At 42.4% G+C, this 20651-nt stretch overlaps 1 protein-coding gene across 10 annotated transcripts in view; it reads right to left on the reverse strand.

Annotated features, from left to right (window-relative positions):
• The window catches only part of LUC7L3 (LUC7 like 3 pre-mRNA splicing factor), a 33087-nt gene extending 12916 nt beyond the window's left edge, over nt 1–20171 (reverse strand). For 7 of the 10 annotated variants that reach the window (XM_054460082.2, XM_054460080.2, XM_054460079.2 and 4 more), the window contains exons 1-2: nt 19657–20171; nt 2740–2806 (exon numbers count right to left, since the gene is read on the reverse strand). In XM_054460082.2, coding sequence (XP_054316057.1) covers nt 2740–2806; nt 19657–19755 — 166 coding nt within the window. In that variant the 5' untranslated portion in view covers nt 19756–20171. Of the gene's footprint in view, nt 1–1563; nt 1633–2282; nt 2367–2739; nt 2807–19656 lie in introns of those variants that run through there. The other 3 variants (XM_054460083.2, XM_054460085.2, XM_063656981.1) reach the window with 3 other exon arrangements.
• Between the last annotated feature and the right edge of the window lie 480 nt (nt 20172–20651).

Below are 20651 nucleotides of genomic sequence, written 5' to 3' on the forward strand. Positions count from 1 at the left end.
ACTGTCAGGCCAAACAAAGGTGCATTATGAGACACTTCTGATGTTTTTTGTTGTTGTTGTTGTTTTGTTTTGTTTTTTTGAGATAGAGTCTTGCTCTGTCGCCCAGGCCGGAGTGCAGTGGCGCAATTTTGGCTCACCGCAACTTCCGCCTACCAGGTTCAAGGGATTCTCCTGCCTCAACCCCCCAAGTAGCTAGGATTACAGGCACCCACCACCATGCCTGGGTAATTTTTTTGTATTTTTAGTAGAGAAAGGATTTCACCCTGTTGGGCAAGCTGTTCTTGAACTCCTAACCTCGAGTGATCTGCCCTCCTTTGCCTCCAAAAGTGCTGGGAATACAGGTGTGAGCCTAGTTTTTTCTCTATATTTTCAAATTCTTCTCAGACACTTCAACTCAGCTATAGAAACTATCTCAATACTAATTTCACATATGACTCAAAATATATCAGATCATCAGTTTCATTTTCTTCTATGGGCCTTCTGCCTTACTTCAATCTGGGATACTTATTTTCTAAGCTCACTATAGAATTATTGTCCTGATGAATTCCTTTTCTGCTCTGTAGTAGATGAGAATTACTGGATCTCTTGTTTTCTCTTTCCTTTCTTGGTTTATGGACATGTTTTGATGTGAAGTTTCCTGAGAAAAGGTCCATGGGAGATAAATCTGTTGAGACCCTGTATATCTGAAAATGTCTTTTTTCCCCTCATATTTTGATGTTTGGCTATATAGCTAGGCCTGGCAGACACATTTTCACTCAGCACCCTGAGGATGTTTCTCCAATGTCTTCAACTTCCCCCGTTGTTACTGACCAGTCTTAGGCCATTCTGATTCATAATTCTGTGACCTACAGCCACCCCCACCACCCCCGTGTTCTAGAATTTCACAGGGTATGCCTAGGTATGGATCTTTTTCATTCACTGTCCTCATCACTCTAGGGCCTGCTCAACCTAAAGATGAATGTCCTTTAGGACCGCACATTTTTTTTCTTAAGCAATTCCCTGTGCTTTTATTCTGTCCACAACTATTAAGCTGGTAGTACAGTTCCTGGACTAAGTTTTTTAAAAATCCTTCTGTCGTACTGCCCAACATTCCAGTGAATTTCCTTAATTTTATTTTCAAATCTTTCCGGTGATTTTAGTTCTATTTCTCCAGTTTTAATTTCTAAGAGCTGTTTTTCAAAAAATGTTTTTCAAACTTTTTCCACAAGTTCCCTCTTTATGGCATCCTATTATTGCTGAAGAATATAGTGTCTTCTCATATGTCTCTGAAGATACTAAATTTCTTAAGATTTTGAAGAATCTCTCTTCTGCTTTCCCCATTATCTCCAATTCCACTAAATTCTTCTTTCTCTGTTGGTTTTGTTAATCTCTTGTGTTGAAGGCTTTCTTCGAACGTCTGGCTGGTGGTCCTTGGCAAGCAACTAATTTTCTAAAAAGATACTTCCAAAGTCTGACTGGAAGTTAGTAGGGATTAGGCGGGGTTTGTCAGCTCATGAATGGGCTTTATCATAGGAAAATCAGGCAGTAAAACTTTCTTTTAAGAGACTCCCCAAGGGTCAGTACCTGTAGAGATCACTTCTCAGGAACTGTTCACTTTCTCTAGAGAAGAATCCTCTTTTCTTCTGCCTGGGGAAAAACATCTGGCTGTATCCTTCTAGGAACAGGGCAGAGGAGAGCCCCACCAATAAAAATATAGATTCATTTACTCTCTTTTACATTCTTTTTTTAACTTACTACTGCCCCTGCTGTGTCTGAAATCTCAAGATCTAGACTGGTCCTGCCTTAATACGCTCCTAATGCTCTAAGGCAAACATTGTACATAATGAATTGACTTCTTTTATGTATCCAGAATGATTCTGGTTATGTACCATCCTTGAGAGAATGGAGGAAATACTCAATTTTTTTTTCTATTTTGTGGTTCAGATAAACTAGTCTCTCTAGTCCAATTTCTCCAGAAAATAACCCTCTCTTCTCCTGGGGTCTATGGGGAGGAGAGTAAGATCAACAGATGCACAGGACCACCTACACTAGTGGCAATTTTGCATCCTGGGGGACATCTGGCGATGCCTGAAGACATTTTGGGGTGTCACAACAGGAGGTGCTACTGGTTATCTAGTGGGTAAAGGCCAGAGATGTTGCTAAACATCCCACAATGCATGAAAAGCCCCCTCCAAAACTGGCTCAGAATGTCAACAATGTCAAGGTTGAGAAACCCTGAACTAGACTACAGACTAATCTCTCTCATTTTCAGCCCCATGACTCAACCCTGCCTTCTGTGGTACCTGGTGCCTCCAAATCCTGAGCCTGTCCAGGGTTCTGCTGACCAAACACTCGCTTCTGTTTAGTATCCCCTTCTGCAGGCTTTTAGGGTACAGGTTGCTCTGCTCTGTTGCGTTTGCTGCTACTCCTCCATCCACTTGTCATCTTCCAAAAATTTGTTGACATCTCTAATGTTATCTCCTCTTCCATATACATCTTTTTAAAAATTTTTTCATTTAAGTGGAGTTTTGGGAGGGAGTGGAAATAGACATGTATGTTTAATTAAGCCACCATGTTTAATCAGACTGACATTAATTAATACATTCAAATATCTAAACCAAGTAAGAAATTACTTATTAGCAAATCTTTAAGAAAAAACTTCACAGAATTATAAAGAATCAGTTTTTTTCCTTTCACCACTCCTATTCAACATTTTAAATATCATAAATTTGATAAAAGTTACACAGAAAATTCACTTACCAAGATCAGAACGTGTATTTGTGAACAATTCCGCAGGACAAAAACCACAGAGATAATATTTACAAACCTAGTAAAGAAAAACAAAGGTACTTAAAAAATTGCTTGGTTTTAAAACTATACTGGAGAAGGGTGCCAAATAACCATTTGTTGAATCATATTAGGTAAATTAGTGCTTTTCAGACTCCTGAATTTCGATAAAAGAAAAAATCTGCAGTACTCGTATTACTAGTATTTTCTTTATCTGTTTTTAATCATCACCTGCTGACTCCCCAGTAGCAAAAACAAATATGGGAAAGACATCCCAAAATAAAGGGCAATTTTCTATTTTTAAAAACTCTTACGCTATTCTTATCATTTCATCTCTTTCACAGATTAGGGCCTATTTACAAATTAGGATTTGGAACCATCTAAATCACAGTTAACACTCATTTAAAGCAATTCGGCTCCATCTTTTTGCTTAGAAGATCCTTAACACATCAGCCTCCCAAGTAACTACAACTACAGGTGCAAGCACCATGCCTGGCAAATGTTTAAAAATATTTTGGCAAGATGGGGACTTGCTACATTGCCCAGGATGGTCTCAAACTCCTGGCTCCAAGCAATTCTCTTGGTGGGTTCCCACAGTATGGGGAAAAACTATTAACATAAAACCAATGTTTAATTCTCTCTCACTGGTACTTTTGTAACTCCTTCAGATATATTCCAAAACTGCTCTACCTCAAATTTAATTTTATAACACTACAAACCAAACCATGTAAATCAAAATTCCAAAATATCACCTTTCCTTCACACAAAACTTCACTGTTACTAGGTGGATTATCACTATATATTTTTTTGAAACAGAGTCTCACTCACTCTGTTGCCCAGGCTAGAGCACAGTGGCGCCATCTCAGCCCGCTGCAAGCTCCGCCTCCCAGGTTCAAGCAATTATTCTGCCTCAGTCTCCAAAGTAGCTGGAATTGCAGGTATGCGCCACCATGCCCAGCTAGTTTTTTTATTTTTAGTACAGACAGGGTTTCACCATGTTGGTCAGGCTGGTCTCGAACTCCTGACCTCAAGTGATTCGCCCGTCTTGGCCCCCCAACGTGCTGGGATTACAGGTGTGAACCACCGTGCCCAGCTCTGGGAAGATTATTAATGCACAACTATAACACATGAAAGAAAAGGCAGTGTTGGTCAGGCATGATGGCTCACACCTGTAATCCCAATACATTAGGAGGCCAAGGCAGGAGGATAACTTTAGCCCAGGAATTTGAGACCGGCCTGGGCAACATGGCAAAACCCCATGTCTATAAAAAATACAAAAAGTAGCCAGGCGTGGTGGGACAGTCCCAGCTACCCAGGAGGCTGAGGCAGAAGGATCGCTTGAGCCTGGAAGGTCGAGGCTGCAGTGAGCCACGATCGTGCTATTTACTGCACTCCAGCCTGGGCAGGGCAACACAATCATACCTTGTCTCAAAAAAAAGAAAAAGAAAGGAAAGGCAAAAGGAAAACAAAAAGGAAAAGGGAAAGGGAAAGGAAAAAAAGGCAGTGTTAAATTTAAACCTGAAAGTTCTTTCTAGACAGGACTGGGTGCTAAATCTGAAATAGGCTTTTTTTTTCCTCAATGGCTTTATACTCATTTGAAGCAACGTGGTTCCATAAGCTGCATCCAGGATTAAAGTCATAAAACATATCTAAATATTCATGTTTAAACAACCTCACAGACATGAAAGTTTTTTTTTTTTTTTGAGACAGAGTTTCGCTCTCGTTGCCCTGGCTGGAGTGCAATGGTATGATCTTGGCTCACTGCAACCTCTGCCTCCTGGGCTCAAGCGATTCTCCTGCCTCAGCCTCCCAAGTAACTGAGATTACAGGCATGCGCCACCACGCCCGGCTAATTTTGAATTTTTAGTAGAGACGGGGTTTCTCCATGTTGGTCAGGCTGGTCTCGAACTCCCAAACTTAGGTGATCCGCCTGCCTCGGCCTCCCAAAGTGCTAGGATTACAGACCTCACCGCGCTCAGACGTGAAAGTTTTACTATTACTGTGAATTTTATCTTTACTTATAAACATTTCATTTATAGTTCCCATTTTTACAATAATACATTCTAGGGTTTCGGAGAGATTCTTTCTAAAGATTGATTTTATTGTTTTCAATAGGACTTCTAATGGCCTCATGACCAATTTAAGACTATCGTTCCCTAAGTTTAAGCTAGGCAAGCCACTAGTTTTATGCCAATATTACTCTGATACAGCTTTATGTCTTAGTATCTTTCCACTGTTTTCTTTCCTTTATAAGTTATTATACTTGATTTTTAAGATTATTCTTTGCAGCTGGGCACAGTGGTGCGGGCCTGTAGTGCCAGTACTTGGGAGGCGAAGGCGGGAAGATTAGTTGAGCCCAGGAGTTTGAGGCTGTAGTGTGCTAGGACCACACCTGTGAACAGCCACTGTACTCCAGGCCCTGGCAACATTAAGTGACAACTCGACTCTAAGAACATAATAGAAGTTTTAAAGGCTGGGCACAGTGGCTCACACCTGTAATCCCATCACTTTGGGAGGCCAAGGCGGGAGGATCACCTGAGGTTGGGAGTTTGAGACCAGCATGACCAACATGGTGAAACAACGTCTCTACTAAAAATACAAAATTAGCCAGGCATGGTGGCGCATGCCTATAATCCCAACTACTCGGGAGGCTGAGGCAGAAGAATTGCTTGAACCTGGGAGACGGAGGTTGCAGTGAGCTGAGATTAGGCCATTGCACTCTGGCCTGGGCAGCAAGAGAGAAACTCTGTCTCAAAAAAAAAAAAAAGTTTTAAGAAAGATTATTCTTCGTAACTTAAACATTGTTGTCACAAATAGTTTATTTTAAAAAGACTATATGCTATCTAAAGCTAATGTTTTTAAAAATTATTTCTGAAGTTCCACTGCTTGTGATGCCATGATTTTCTAATTCTTAAAACATCCATTTTGTTCAACTTTGTGTTCACTTTAAATGCATCACAGTAAAATACCAATGCCAATACTCAATTTTTATAAACATTTCTTTGAGAGTTTCTTTTATTTGGGGGAGGGAGGATGTGGCAACAATTATGCGACACTTTTACTGTGACCTAACCTTTCAATTATATTAACCGTTTTGAAGACTCAAAAATTTCACACAACTATATCTAGTAAAAGTTATTGCCAGAATCTGCTATTATTTATAGGCATAAACTGTATGGTTATAAAATAATTTAAAAACTTAATTTTGTGTGCCATCCTCACAGACATGAAAAGTCTTACTATTACTGTGAATTGGCTGCGCACGGTGGCTCACGCCTGTAATCCCAGCACTTTGGGAGGCTGAGGTGGGCGGATCACGAGGTCAGGAGATTGAGATCATCCTGGCTAACACGGTGAAACCCCGTCTCTACTAAAAATACAAAAAATTAGCCGGGCGTGGTAGCGGTCGCCTGTAGTCCCAGCTACTGAGGAGGCTGAGTGAGGCAGGAGAATGGTGTGAACCCGGGAGGTGGAGCTTGCAGTGAGCAGAGATCGCACCACCAGGTGATAGAACGAGACTCTGTCTCAAAAAAAAATTACAAAGTTTTACTATTACTGTGAATTTTATCTTTACTTATAAACATTTCATTTCTATTTCCCATTTTTACAGTAATATATTCTAGAGTTTTGGAGATTATTCTATCTAAAGATTTTTATTGTTTTCAATAGGGCTTCTAATGGCCTCATGACCAATTTAAGTGTTTCGTAAGTTTAAGGTAGGCAAGACACAATGTCTATGATCCTCAGAAAGGTTTGCCATTAAAAAACAAAAACAAAAACAAATAAACACATCTCTACAGTCCCTCCTGACTCTCAAGCATGTGAAATAGGTACACTGCAACACGGCACAATGAATATTCGCCGTTGCTTATCTGCTAAAGAACCAGGGGTACCTGGCAGGGTTCATGCCTGTAATCCCAGCACTTTAGGAGGTTGAGATGGGAGGATTACTTGAGCCTCGGAGGTGGACGTGGCAGTGTGCTGTGATCACACCGCTGCACTCCAGCTAGGGCGACAGAACGCAACCTGTCTAAAAAAGAAAAAAAAAAAAAAAAAAAAAAGAAAAAGAACCAGAGGTAGTAATTCTGCCTTGGTTTCTTCATAGTATTAAAAAAGGAGATAGGCTGGGCCCAGTGGCTTATGCCTGTAATCCCAGCACTTTGGGAGGCCAAAGCAAGAGGATCATTTGAGCCTAGCCTGGGCAACATAGTGAGACCTTGTCTCTTAAAAAAAAAAAATGAAAAAAATTAGCCAGGTATGGTGTCACACACCTGTAGTCCCAGCTACTTGGGCGGCTAGGGTGGAAGGGTCGTTGGAGCCCAGGAGGTTGAAGCTGCAGTGAGTGGTGATCATGCCACTGCACTTCAGCCTGGGTGAAAAGGGCAAGACTCAATTAAATAAGGAGGTAATAAATTTCTTATAGTGGGACTGTAAAGATTAAACTGTATACATTTGCTAAACTGGAAGAAAAAGGTGTTAGCCTATGTAAAAGCTAAAGCAACTCCATCTTGGGTGTTAAAGTGCCAGGCTGACTTCCGATTAACTCCAATTCCAGGAATGCCCCTAAGATTTCTATTTTATCTACTGTTCCTTGTGTTAAGAACATGTACTTACTGTAAATCCTGCTCTTAGGTCAAAACAATTTTGATGATTTTGTACTTAACATAAATCCTGCCCATAAGTAATTATCCTACACATGCCTTCTGAAGCACAGATACCCTTTCCCTATGGTATATAAGCCCTGGGTCTGGGGATATGACATCTTGTCTTGACGCCAGCAGCTGCCCAAGACAGACCTGGCTTCTGTTCATAGGTCCCTATTACATGTTTCCAAGAAACTGGATTTGTCAGCCTCTTTCTTTGGCCTCTCAGGTTCTTCAGACTCTGGGGGTAGGTTTCCGTAGACCTGTCCGCTGCACATTATTATTTTAAATGTTTTTAGGCACTGTGTAGACCAAATAACACATGCCTGTCTGTGGGCTAACCAGAAGCTACCTAATCTAGTCCAATCACCCCATTAGAGACCACATGACCTGCCCTGACGGCATCCAGCTATATCTACGGAATCCAGCCTAGAATCCATTTCCCCAATCCAGTTCTGAGTGTTCCTTCCACTCCAACTCTCCTGCTTTACCATTTAATGGTACATCAGAATTATCTGTTACTCTACGCAATAAACTAGCTACCTGGACTGCTTCTTTTAATCCTCCCCAGAGACTGAGGATTTTAACTAAAAATATTAACAAGGGATCCGAAAAAACGGGAAAAACATATTTGGGTGCTTCAAATAAAGTCATCAATAATGATAATAAGAACAAACCCCGAGAGGCCAGGTGTGGTGGCTCACACCTGTAATCCCAGCACTTTGGGAGGCTGAGGCAGGTGGATCACCTGAGGTAAGGAGTTCAAGACCAGCCTGGCCAACATGGTAAAACCCTGTCTCTACAAAAATACAAAAATTGGCCAGGCATAATGGCGAGTGCCTGTAATCCCAGCTACTTGGGAGGCTGAGGTGGGAGAACTGCTTGAACCCGGGAGGGAGAGGTTGCAGTTAGCTGAGATCGCACCACTATACTCCAGCCTGGGTGACAGAGAGAGACTGTCTCAAAAAAAGAATAAACCCAGAGAATTCTTTTCTTACTTTTGGATATAATCATGACAACTGCTCAAGTTTTGGAATACTAGCATTCTTCATTTAATAGTAATCCCCAAAAGATATAAATGCTTATTACAGATTAATACCCACGCAAACTCTCTAAATACCTACATAATCGTAACTTATCCTCTTAATAAATTTAAGGCAACACTAGTGACAAGTGTTCAATCTCATCAACAGTTTTTAATTTTTATTTTTTTGAGACAGAGCCTCACTCTCTTGCCCAGGCTGGAGTGCAGTGGCGCGATCTTGGCTCAATGCAACCTCTGCCTCCCAGGTTCAAGTGATTCTCCTGCCTCAGCCTCCCAAGGAGCTGGGATTACAGGAGCATACCACAATGCCTGGCTAATTTTTCTATTTTTAGTAGATGGGGGGTTAAGCCATGTTGGCCAGGCTGGTCTCAAACTTCTGACCTCAAATGATCCGCCCACCTCGGCCTCCCAAAGTGCTGGGATTACAAGCATGAGCCACAGCAACAGGCCCATTAAGGACATCTTAATGATTTTTGTCTTTCAGTATCTACTTAGATCCAACACTAAGCAATACAATTCTCCTTTGAGCTAATCAAATATTTTCAATGCTCTCTGCACTATTTTTACGTCTTTTTTTTTTTTGGAGACAGAGTCTTACTGTCGCCCAGGCTGGAGTGCAGTGGTTCAATCTTGGCTCACTACCTCTACCTCCCAGGCTCAAGCAATTCTCGTGCCTCAGCCTCCCAAGCTGGGATTATGGGCAACTGCCACCATGCCTGGCTAATTTTTGTATTTTAGTAGAGATGGGGTTTTACCATGGTTGATCTCGAACTCCTGGCCTGTCTGCACTATTTTTGTTAAACTGTTTATCATAAAGATAATAGACTGAAAGTGGTGGCTCAAGCCTGTAATCTCAACACTTTGGGAGGCTGAGGCAGGCAGATAGCTTAAGCTCAGGAGTTCGAGACCAGCCCGGGCAACGTGGCAAGACCCCATCTCCACCAATACAAAAAAATTAGCCAGGGGTGGTGCGGGCTACTCAGGAGGCTGGAGTGGGAGGAGCCTGCTTGAGCAGTGGGAGGACTGCTCGAGCCCAGGAGGTCGAGGCTGCAGTGAGCTGAGATTGTACCACTGCACTCCAGCCTGGGTAACAGAGCCAGACATTGCCCCCCTTCCCCCACCAAAAAATACATATATATAAAAAAAATATTCAATATCTACTTCTGATTATCTAAACACTGGCAACACAACTCATGTTGGAAACAGTAAAACTGACAGGGACTTAAATTTTAAAAATCTAAATAGCTAATCCTAATTACTATATACAGTAAGTCCTTGAATAATGTGATGAGGGAAAAAAAAAAATGATTCCCAGCTGGGGCTAACTGTGTAGGAGTCTGCAAGTTCTCCCCATGTCTGTATGGGTTTTCTCCCAGTACTCTAGTTTCCTTCCACATCCCAAAGCTGTGCACAGTAGGTGAACTGGCATGCCTAAGTCCCAGTCTGGGTGAGTGTGGGTGTGTGAGTATGCCCTTTGACGGGAGGGCATCTTGTCCAGGGTTAGTTCCTGCCTTGCATCCTGGGCAGCCGGGATCAGCTCTGTCCACCCGCCACCCTGAACTGGAATAAGGAGGCTGGAAAGGAATGAATATAAATTATTGTAAAATAGAAGTTTGTAAAGCATATGATAATCATACAAATGCATGACAATGAACAGCATAGTCCAAAAGTGGTGAGTTTACCATATTTATTATTGTGTTGTAACTGAATGGAGGTAGGAGGTGCTTCTGACAATGTTCAAGTTGTAAACATTTATTCCTTGACTTAACTCACCACCACTACAACTGCCATCACTCACTGATTCACCAAAAACTGGGTAATTATCTCGCTTTTATTCATCTTTCTTAAATGTATGTATATGTCAAATTTATCTCAATGTTTGATATCAGAAATGTTTTGGGTCTTTTTAGTTATGTTTCTGTAACCAGAATGTGCCACAGAAACCTAACTCTTCTTTATATTAACTAATCTATGGTAAAACTTTTGTTATATGTCATGTCAACTGAAGTCACGGTTTCCAAGAACCCATTAATGACGTTAAATGCAGACTTACTGTATTCTGAAACAGGACATATTACTGGAATACCTCAAATGCCATACATATACAAATATTGATTAATTTAAAATCCAGGAATACCTGGGAATTTTATTGGTTAAAAAAAGGAACACGAGCCAGGTGCAGTGGCTCACGCCTGCAATCCTAGCACTTTGGGAGGCCGAGGCAGGCAGATCACTTGAAGCCAGGAGTTTGAGACCAGCCTGGCCAAAATGGCGAAACGCTGTCTCTACTAAAAATACAAAAATTAGCCAAGCATGGTGGCACACGCCTGTAATTCCAGCTACTCGGGAGACTGAGGCACGAGAATCGCTTGAACCTGGGAAGTGGAGGTTTGCAGTGAGCTGAGATTGCGCCACTGCACTCCAGCCTGGACAACAGATCAAGACTGTCTAAAAAAAAACAAAAAAAAAACACAAACAAAAAAAAAAAACAACAAAAAAACCCCAACCCTACACGCTGTAGTCTTTTGTCACTTCTGCCTTAATATTAATAGTTTAATTCTGATTATGACAGGCTATAAGTATTTTCTTTTTAGCTAAGAGTTCAATTCATTGTGTTAAAGATAAACCCCCAAAGAGATAATTCTTAATAAAAGAATTTATAACAAAAATTATGTCCCTGATAACATATAGTTTTATGTTTCAGCTATACCACGACCACACATTCATTTCCATGTCTTTAATTTTATTACATATACCTTTGCAGGCATGATTCACTATTTACTGCCTACACAAACTTCCAGTAAAATTTCAATCAATCTTCTACAGCAGCCAGTTAGTAAACATCTCTCCTCTGCTTAGAAGCCTTCAGTTATTTCCCAATGTAATAAAGTCTAAACTTTTAACAAGGCTTATAAAAACTTTTTTTTTTTTTTTTGAGATGGAGTCTCGCTCTGTCACCCAGGCTGGAGTGCAGTGGCGCGATCTCGGCTCACTGCAAGCTCCGCCTCCCGGGTTCATGCCATTCTCCTGTCTCAGCCTCCCGAATAGCTGGGACTACATGCGCCTGCCACCACACCACGCCCAGCTAATTTTTTTTTTTTTGTATTTTTAGTAGAAACGGGGTTTCACCATGTTAGCCAGGATGGTCTTGATCTCCTGACCTCGTGATCCACCCGTCTCTGCCTCCCAAATTAGTGGGATTACAGGCGTGAGCCACCGCGCCCGGCCTATAAAAACTATTTAAAGCCAAGTTCTTGCCTACCTATCTACACTCCCCCACCCAACAAAAACACACACACTACAATACTATTTAAAATTTGCCAAATTCACCGATTTTTCTCCAGCTCTTCCTTCAGGCTGGTAAGGTGTCTTCTGTCTCCTCTCCCTCAGGCTAATTCTGCCAATCCTTTAGGTAAATGTATTTAAAGACCACTTTGTCTGACAGGCCTTTCCTGAGTATCCATCCCAATCTGGGTTAGGCACTCCTTTCCTGTGTACACTGTACAGCTGACCTTTGAACTCAGGGGGCTAGGGGCACTGCTATGGTTTGGATGTGGTTTCTTTGGTCTCAAAAAAAAACATTCTTGTGGGAGTGAATTCCCATTCTTAGTTGACTGGAAAATTGGTTGTTGAACAGAGCCTGGCACTCCTAGCCACGTGATCTTTGCACATGCTGGCTCCCCTTCTGCCATGAGTGGAAGCAGTCTGGGACCCTCACCAGATAGGTACCAGCTACAATGCTTCTTGTACAGTCTGTGGAACTGAACTAAATAAATCTCTTTTCTTTATAAACTATCCAGCCTCAGGTATTTCTTTATAACTAAGAGAGTTACTGACCCTAACTCCCCTAAAACTTAACTATCAAAAGCCTACAACTGACTGGAAGCCTTACAGTAACACTAACAGTTGGTTAACACATATTTTATATATTATTTGTATTATATTCTGTATTCTTTCTTTTTTTTTTTTTGAGACAAAGTCTCGCTCTGTCAACCAGGCTGGAGCGCAGTGGCGTGATCTCGGCTCACTGCAACCTCTGCCTCCCAGGTTCAAGCAATTCTCCTGCCTCAGCCTCCTGAGTAGCTGGGATTACAAGCACCGGCCACAACGCTTGGCTGATTTTTGTATTTTTAGTAGAGACAGGGTTTCACCATGTTAGCCAGGCTGGTCTCCAACTCCTGACCTCAAGTGATCCGCCCACCTCGGCCTCCCAAAGTGCTGGGATTACAGACGTAAGCCACCGTGCCTGGCTATATACTGTATTCTTACAATAAAGTAAGCTAGAGATGTGCACTGTAGAATGTTTAGGGAAAAAAATAACTATAAGCTAGAGAAAAAAATGTGAAAACACATTTACAGTACTGTATTTATCAATACCCTAAGTTTAGGTCATCTGTATACAAAAGATGAATTGTCTCAAATGACAGCAACCCCAGGTGCAGATCTCAGTCTATCGTACATATCAAGCAACTTAACTTCTTGTATTGTCATGACTTTTCTGCTTCTTCAGAGCACTTCCAATGTCACTGGCTGCACTTCGTATGGGTCTCAGGGCGTTATTCAAAGGTCATGGTATTGTACATAGGCCAGGCGCTGTGGCTCACACCTCTAATCCCAGCACTTTGGGAGGTCAAGGTGGGCGGATCACTTAAGGCCAGGAGTTCGAGCCCAGCCTGGCCAACATGACAAAACCCCATCTCTACTAAAAATACAAAACTTAGCCAGACATGGTGGTACACGGCTGTAATCCCAGCTACTTGGGAGGCTGAGGTGTGAGAACTGCTTGAACCTGGGAAGCAGAGGTTGCAGTGAGCCGAGACGGCACCACTGTACTCCAGCCTGGGCGACAGAGCAAGACTGTCTCAAAAACAACAACAACAAAAAGCAAAACAACAAAAGTTTATATGGTATTGCAATAAACAATGATAAAAATACACAAGAACCAAGGGATAATTTTTTACTGTGATATGCAATTTACTTTAGACACCAACTGCTCATGCAGAGATTATCAGAGTCACAGGTCATAGGGCATTTTAAGTGGAGCCTGGCAACACTTGAGCTCACTGTAATAGCAACAGGTGGCTACAAAATTATTACAGTATTACAGTATGTACTACAGTCAATTTTAAGCAGTTATTACTCAATCTTTACTTTCTCTGGACTGCTAGTGGCACCATGTACTGTGTGCATAAGTTTTCAAAGTTTAACTTTTTATGATTCGTATGTATTTTGTGGTAGGAAAATGATAAACTAGTATATACATCTATTTTATGTATTTGTGATGTACGTATCTTTTCTTAAATTTTAAAAATATTTCTAGGCTATGTGATTTGTCTTCAAGTTTTTTCAAATTGTTGCAAATCTCCAAAAAATGTTCCAATATATTTATTGAAAAAACTCCACGTATAAGTGGACACACTCAACTCAAACCCATGTTGTTCAAGGGTCAATTTTACGTTTCCCAATGGTGGCATTTATCATATTCTGTTATGGAAATGCGTTTACATTCAATTGGAATAATCCCCACTGGGGAAAAAAAAGTGCATTTACTGTCATCAATACCTGATGGCTCTTTAGGACAAAGTGCTGTATCTGTACTATCTTGCTGTTATCTACCTAAGAGCAATACTTTTAATTTTTTTTTGAAATGGAGTCTTGCTCCTGTCGTGCAGGCTGGAATGCACTGGCGTGATCTTGGCTCACTGCAACCTCCACCTCCCGGTTCAAGCGATTCTCCTTCCTCAGCCTCCCGAGTAGCTGGGATTACAGGCGAGCGCCACCACGCCTGGCTAATTTTTGTATTTTTAGTAGAGACGGGGTTTCGCCATGTTGGCCAGGCTGGTCTCGAACTCCTGAGCTCAGGTGATCCACCCGCCTCAGCCTCGCAAAGTGCTAGGATTACAGGCGTGAGCCACTGCGCCCAGTCGAGCAATACATTTTTGTTGGATAAATGAATACAACAATTTTCCTAACTTACTATAAGAAATGAAGAGAAAGGCTGGGCACGGTGGCCCATGCCTGTAATCCCAGCACTTTGGGAGGCCAAGGGAAGATCACTTGTTGTCAAAAGTTCAAGAGCAGCCCGGCAAACATGGTGAAACCCCATCTCTACAACAATACAAAAATTAGTCAGGCATGGTGGCATGCACCTGTAATTCCAACTACTCTGGAGGCTGAGGCAGGAGAATCGCTTGAACCCAGGAGGGGGAGGTTGCAGTGAGCTGAGATCACACCACTGCACTCCAACCTGGGCAACAGAGCAAGACTCCATCTCAGGGGGAAAAAAAAAGAGAGAAAATATTTCATAAAACGAAGAACTGTATTAGCAAAAAAGTCAAATTTACAAACTTAAGCTACCTTCTCCTTTTGTGAGGAAATCAAGGCTAATAACATATATAATGACATACACACACACACACACACACACACACACACACACACACACACAATTTTCCTAAAGCAACCAAAGATTTAGGAAATACCTTAATTTTCAGTGTGATTATGGTATTGCGGTTATTTTATTCTTTTTTTTTTTTTTTGAGACAGAGTGTCATTCTGTTGCCCAGGCTGGACTGTGGTGGCACCATCTCAGCTCACTGCAACCTCCGCCTCCTGGGTTGAAAGGATCCTCCCGCCTCAACCTCTGGAGTAGCTGGGATTACAGGCATGCACCACTACGCCCAGCTAATTTTTTTACTTTTTAGTAGAGACGGGGTTTCACCATGTTGGCCAGGCTAGTCTCGAACTCCTGGCCTCAAGTGATCCGCCTGCCTTGGCCTCCCAATGTTGAGATTACAGGTGTGACCCACCATGCCCGGTCAGCTATGTTTTTTTTTAAAGTCCTTGTATTTTACAGATATACAATGATGGCTTTAAGGTTGACAATAACAGAATTGCTTCAAAATAATGGAAGGGATACAGAGGAAATAATATTGACCACGTGCTAATATTGCTAAATTGGGTATGGGTACATGGGGAGTTCATTATATTATACTATTCACTCTAATTCTGTATGTTTTGGGAAGAAAAGCAAACAGCAATTACATACACATATAACACATGGACTGCTGGCAATTCTGAGAAGCCAACACTTACTATTTTACTATGGAGTAAGGTAGGAAATGCCGACCGGGCACAGTGGCTCACACTTGTAACCTCAGCACTTTGGGAGACTGAGGGGGACGGATCACTTGAGGTCAGGAGTTCAAGACCAGCCTGGCCAACATGGCAAAACCCTGTCTACTAAATATACAAAAATTAGCTGGGCGTGGTGGCCCATGCCTGCAATCCCAATTACTCGGGACACTGAGGCTGGGAGGTGGAGGTTGCAGTGAGCCAAGAGCATGCCGCTGCACTCCAGCCTGGGTGATAGAGCAAGACTCTGTCTCAAAAAAAAAAAAGGAGGGGGGGGTGGGGGGCGGGGTAGAAAACGCTTTTCTATCTTACTCCATAGTAACATAGTAAGTTACTATGAACATTTTGGTGACTGAATGAAAACTAGTAAAATATATATTAATAGATGCCATCATGCATTATAATTACTAGTTTTTTGTTTTCAATTTTCACTCCCAAATTCTGAACATTTTTAAAGCAAAAAGAAAAAACTTACAAGTAAAAAATGTGGACAGAAGCTTTAGCTGTTTTTCCTTTTCTAAACAACTTTTCAGTGTCAATGACAGTATCTACTGACATTCCAAAGATTTTAGAAAAGAACATTTAGTTCGATTTCCTTCATAAATTGTTAAACCTTCATGGAAGGAAGGGTAGGCTTGAGTTTGATAAATGGAAGAAAACTCATTTCAGATATTAGAATCAGTGTTAACAATTAAGTAATTTCATTTTCAGGTTGAGATCTAGAATATAAAAACCTCAATTTGAACTACAAAATTTCTGTCTTGCTACATAAAAAATAACAAAACTCCAGATCAGACTTTACAATTTACTACAGTCTTCTAATAATATGGCTACTAGTGCCTTCTCTGGCAAACACTTAAATCAAACCCTCACTGAAAGGTACTCACCCTAGGCAGTTAGTTACAATCACATGCTTTCCTCATCACTGTGGTTGTTTAGGATTAACCAAGCAATTGCTTAGTGCAAAAAACCAAAACAATAATCTCAAACAATTGCAAAATACAAATAAACACGGTGGGAGGGTGTACCAATGAATCCATGAAACAGTACTAAAGCCGACTTGACTTTAGCTGCCAGTTTCTCACATCCAGAGGCAGCAATCTACAAAGTTGGAAATGCCTGTAAAAGCACTAGCCCCAGTAAAATACCTTGGTGAAGGTTACATACACACCATTACAAATAAATGGTTGATCATTTTGCATCACAGATGCATCCTTCACTTGAAACTGAGCTTCGCAAGTGCTGCTTGCTCACTTATTACTCATCATGAAAAGGAGAAAAAAGTACAGTATTAGAATCTACTACCAAATTAATACCAATTAAGATTTAATTGTGCAGATATGCACAATTAAAAGCCCAGGACTAATCAGGATGGGTCAGGAAACAGTGGGTCACAAACTTTGGAATGCATAAGAGGAGCCGGCCGGGAGCGGTGGCTCGCGCCTGTAATCCCAGCACTTTGGGAGGCCGAGGCGGGCAGATCACGATGTCAAGAGATCGAGACCATCCTGGCCAACATGGTGAAACTCCATCTCTATTAAAAATATAAAAATTAGCTGGGCGTGGTGGAGGGCGCCTGTAGTTCCAGCTACTCGGGAGGCTGAGGCAGGAGAATCGCTTGAACCCGGGAAGCGGAGGTTGCAATGAGCCGAGATCACGCCATTGCACTCCAGCCTGGGCGACAGAACAAGACGCCGTCTCAAAAAAAAAAAAAAAAAGAATGCATAAGAGGACCCATTTTAAAAAATGCAGATACTGGGACCCTTCCCCAAGACGGACAGAATCAGACTCTCTGGGAAGGGCAGTTGAAGGGGTTGAAGTACAGAAATCTGCATTTAAAACAAATTCCACAGGTCAAATACAGGTATCTAGGGACTACTTTTAATACTAATGTAAAGTTAGCATTTTGACTGTTAAATACCTACAGATGCCACGGCAACTGTCGTTTTAATTAATGATTGCTTCCTTTCCTTATTTTGGTATTTATCTCTATTCCAAAAAAAACACAAAGGCCCCATCCAGCTGAAATGGCTTCTTCCATTTAATGCAAGTATGGCCAAGAAAAATTTCCAGATAGAACAGGAATGCAAAAATATGTTAAAATATCAGGCTAGAGATGGTGAATCCTTTTCAGCATATAATGGGTTTGCCCATCCCTGCAGGTTTAGCACTAACAGCCAACAGTACAAGAATATGCAGATGACCCGGAAACGATATCAAGAGCTTCCCCAGCTTTATTTCACAATAATTCCACCTATTTAGATGAGACCAGGTGCTTTGTTTTTGCTCAACACTACCAACATTTTCCCTGCAGATATCAATCTGAAATGCCAGTAACTGACTTGAAATCCTTCAATCTAGAACGAAGTGCAATCTGTCATTGAGGTATTAAATACTTTAGTAATAAACACTGAAAGTTAAAATTAGTGGAAAATACTAAAACTGAAAGCAAAGCAGATTATGGCTGAGAGATGACTTAAAACCTAAATTGCTATTCTGAGGGGCTCATCACTGCAGAGTCATAAACCCACCACATACAATGCAATGTGGCAACAAATTACCCCGGGAAAGAAAACAGTTTCTCTAAAACGTGTTCAAAGCCAAGGGTGCAGAGACACAAGGCTGTTCCAACTGATAAGGAGTGCAATGGAAAGCATTTTTCTCTTGAATTCAAAATATACAAATAACCTATTGAACATAAGCCGAATCACCATAATGTTTTGGTTTTTTACCTTACTTAGGATTTTGAGCGTTATTCCTAACACCTTTGCAAAGTTTAGACTGAAACGTTACAGAGTCAGGCAGTTAAAAAAAAAAAAAAAGTTACTTCGCTGTATCAAAGATGCCTACAAAAGAAAGACGGTCAAGATAGTCTCCTATTGTGACAAATGGTTGGGGGAGTGGGGAGCCTAAATGTTAAAAACAAAAAACCCACCTCTTAAAAACAATAAATTCTACTCTAAGAATGTTTCATACTACTTCGGAATCAGCTACCACCCCAACACAACTTAAGCCAAACTTACTCTTTAAGTCCTAAAAGGAGTCATCTAGCACCAACTTGCTTTCCTACACTGCAAAAGAGAAATTTTACCTTAACCAAAGACTACGTTTAAAAAGAGTAAGAAAACAGTTTTCTAAAGAAGCATGCATTACCTGAACTATTCCTTCCTATTTTGATTAGCAATTGTTTTAAAATTAGCATGGTAGATTATAACCGCAAAGTAAAATTAAATTCTGTATCTATTCTCCAGGTAAGACCTAAAGTAAACATTACACTGCATGTTCAAAACTAGATCAAAACACTTGAAATGCTACAGTAGCTGCAGAGAACCAGTTTCATAGGATTGTGGAAAGCTAACAGAACTACAAAGATTAGTTTCCTCAGTTGCCAAGACTTTGGGTGAGCCTTTTTAAGTCTCACCAGTGAAACTGGGGTTGTAATATTTACCTTTACGCCCAGGGCTAAGAGCATCAAATGAGTTTTATGTGGAAGAAAAAACCTTGACAGCTGCCTCTATAAGAGACTTCTTAGTATACTGTTAACGAACAGTACTTGTAAATCATCACGGTAAACCCTAACAAGTAAACTACTTCTTTTATATTTTTATTTCCCCGTATAAGCGTCATGGTGTAATTACTTAAATAAAATACTGCCACGATTTTTACCATGAATCCTAGTCAGAAATTTTATTCTAAATACGACGTTCAACCCAAACTACAGAAGAATGTGCCCTTCTCCCTATTTCAGAATGAGGTGAAACCTCGGAGCCGCTAGATTTAATAAGATACTGCTATCCTTTCCCGCGTTTCCCCGCCTCATCAAGGTGCTTTTCAATTCTGCCAAGGGCTCTCCTGGACCCCCTTGATACTAGAACAACAAAACCAAATCACCCCCATTCCCGGGTCCGGACACCATCCTCCCTCCTGGCTCCATGAGCACCGGGTCAGATGCTCGACCCCGGGTACGGCCCTGGCCCCACAGAGCGCCGCGGCCAGGCGGGCCACAGCCCGCGCCCGCTCCCCTCCCCCACGGAGCCCGGGCTCAGGCCCAAGGCCCGCGGGACTTACGCTCTCGTGGTCCCACCGCACGTTGCTGCGCTTCTCGTCCGGGGCTAGGTTTCGGTCCCGGCCCATTAACTCATCCAACAACTGCGCGGCCGAAATCATGGTGCTTCCTTCGGGCGGCTGTTCCCACCAGCCCAGGCACCCGCCAACGAAAACACGGGCGACACCGTCGCCAATCGCCTCGGCGCGCTCTCAGGCCGAAAATCCTCCTACACACAGGAGCCGACAAGACAAAATGGCCGCCGCGCGGACGCCTTCCCAGCATGCCGTGCGCCCGCGGGACACGCCCAGGCCCGGGCGGAGAGGGCGAGCTCGGCTTCCGCCGTCCGGGGGCGGGGCCCGCGGAGGCCGGGTACGGACTCCGCGCCTGTGTAGAGGCCGCGTACGGACTCCGCCCCTGTCTAGAGGCCGCGGGGACCGGTAGCCTTTGCCCGCGCGCCTCCCCAAGCGCCCGGTTTTCCCGAGCTTCTTCACGGTGAGAAATTGGAGAGTAGGTCTTGAAGCCTGGACACCGCTTCAAAATGGAGAAGACAGTGTCTCCTTTAGTCCACGTGGTGCACATGGTGCCTCATGCAGCGGAGGAAACTGAAGATTACGGCTTCCGACTCCATTTTCCTAGTCGCTGCGCTCGCGCCTCTTGCACCTGGCTTTGTTCTCCGCCCTGACTCTCCTGATTAACAGGATGGGAAATCGAGGCAAGAAGAGACAAGGCGGCTTCTAAAATATGGGGATTCAGTCCTACACCAAATGCCTCCCAGTGTGGAATTTTTTAAAAAGATATTGATCCAGTAGGCCAGGTGAGGTGGCTCACGCCTGTAATCCCAGCATTTTGGGAGGCCGAAGCGGGCGGATCACCTGAGATCGGGAGTTCGAGATCAGCCTGACCAACATGGAGAAAGCCTGTCTCTACTAAAAATACAAAATTAGGTTGGCGTGGTGGCGCATGCCTGTAATCCCAACTACTTAGGAGGCTGAGGCAGGAGAATCGCTTGAACCCG

Source organism: Pongo pygmaeus, chromosome 19 (assembly GCF_028885625.2).
Source record: "Pongo pygmaeus isolate AG05252 chromosome 19, NHGRI_mPonPyg2-v2.0_pri, whole genome shotgun sequence".
NCBI lineage: Eukaryota > Metazoa > Chordata > Mammalia > Primates > Hominidae > Pongo > Pongo pygmaeus.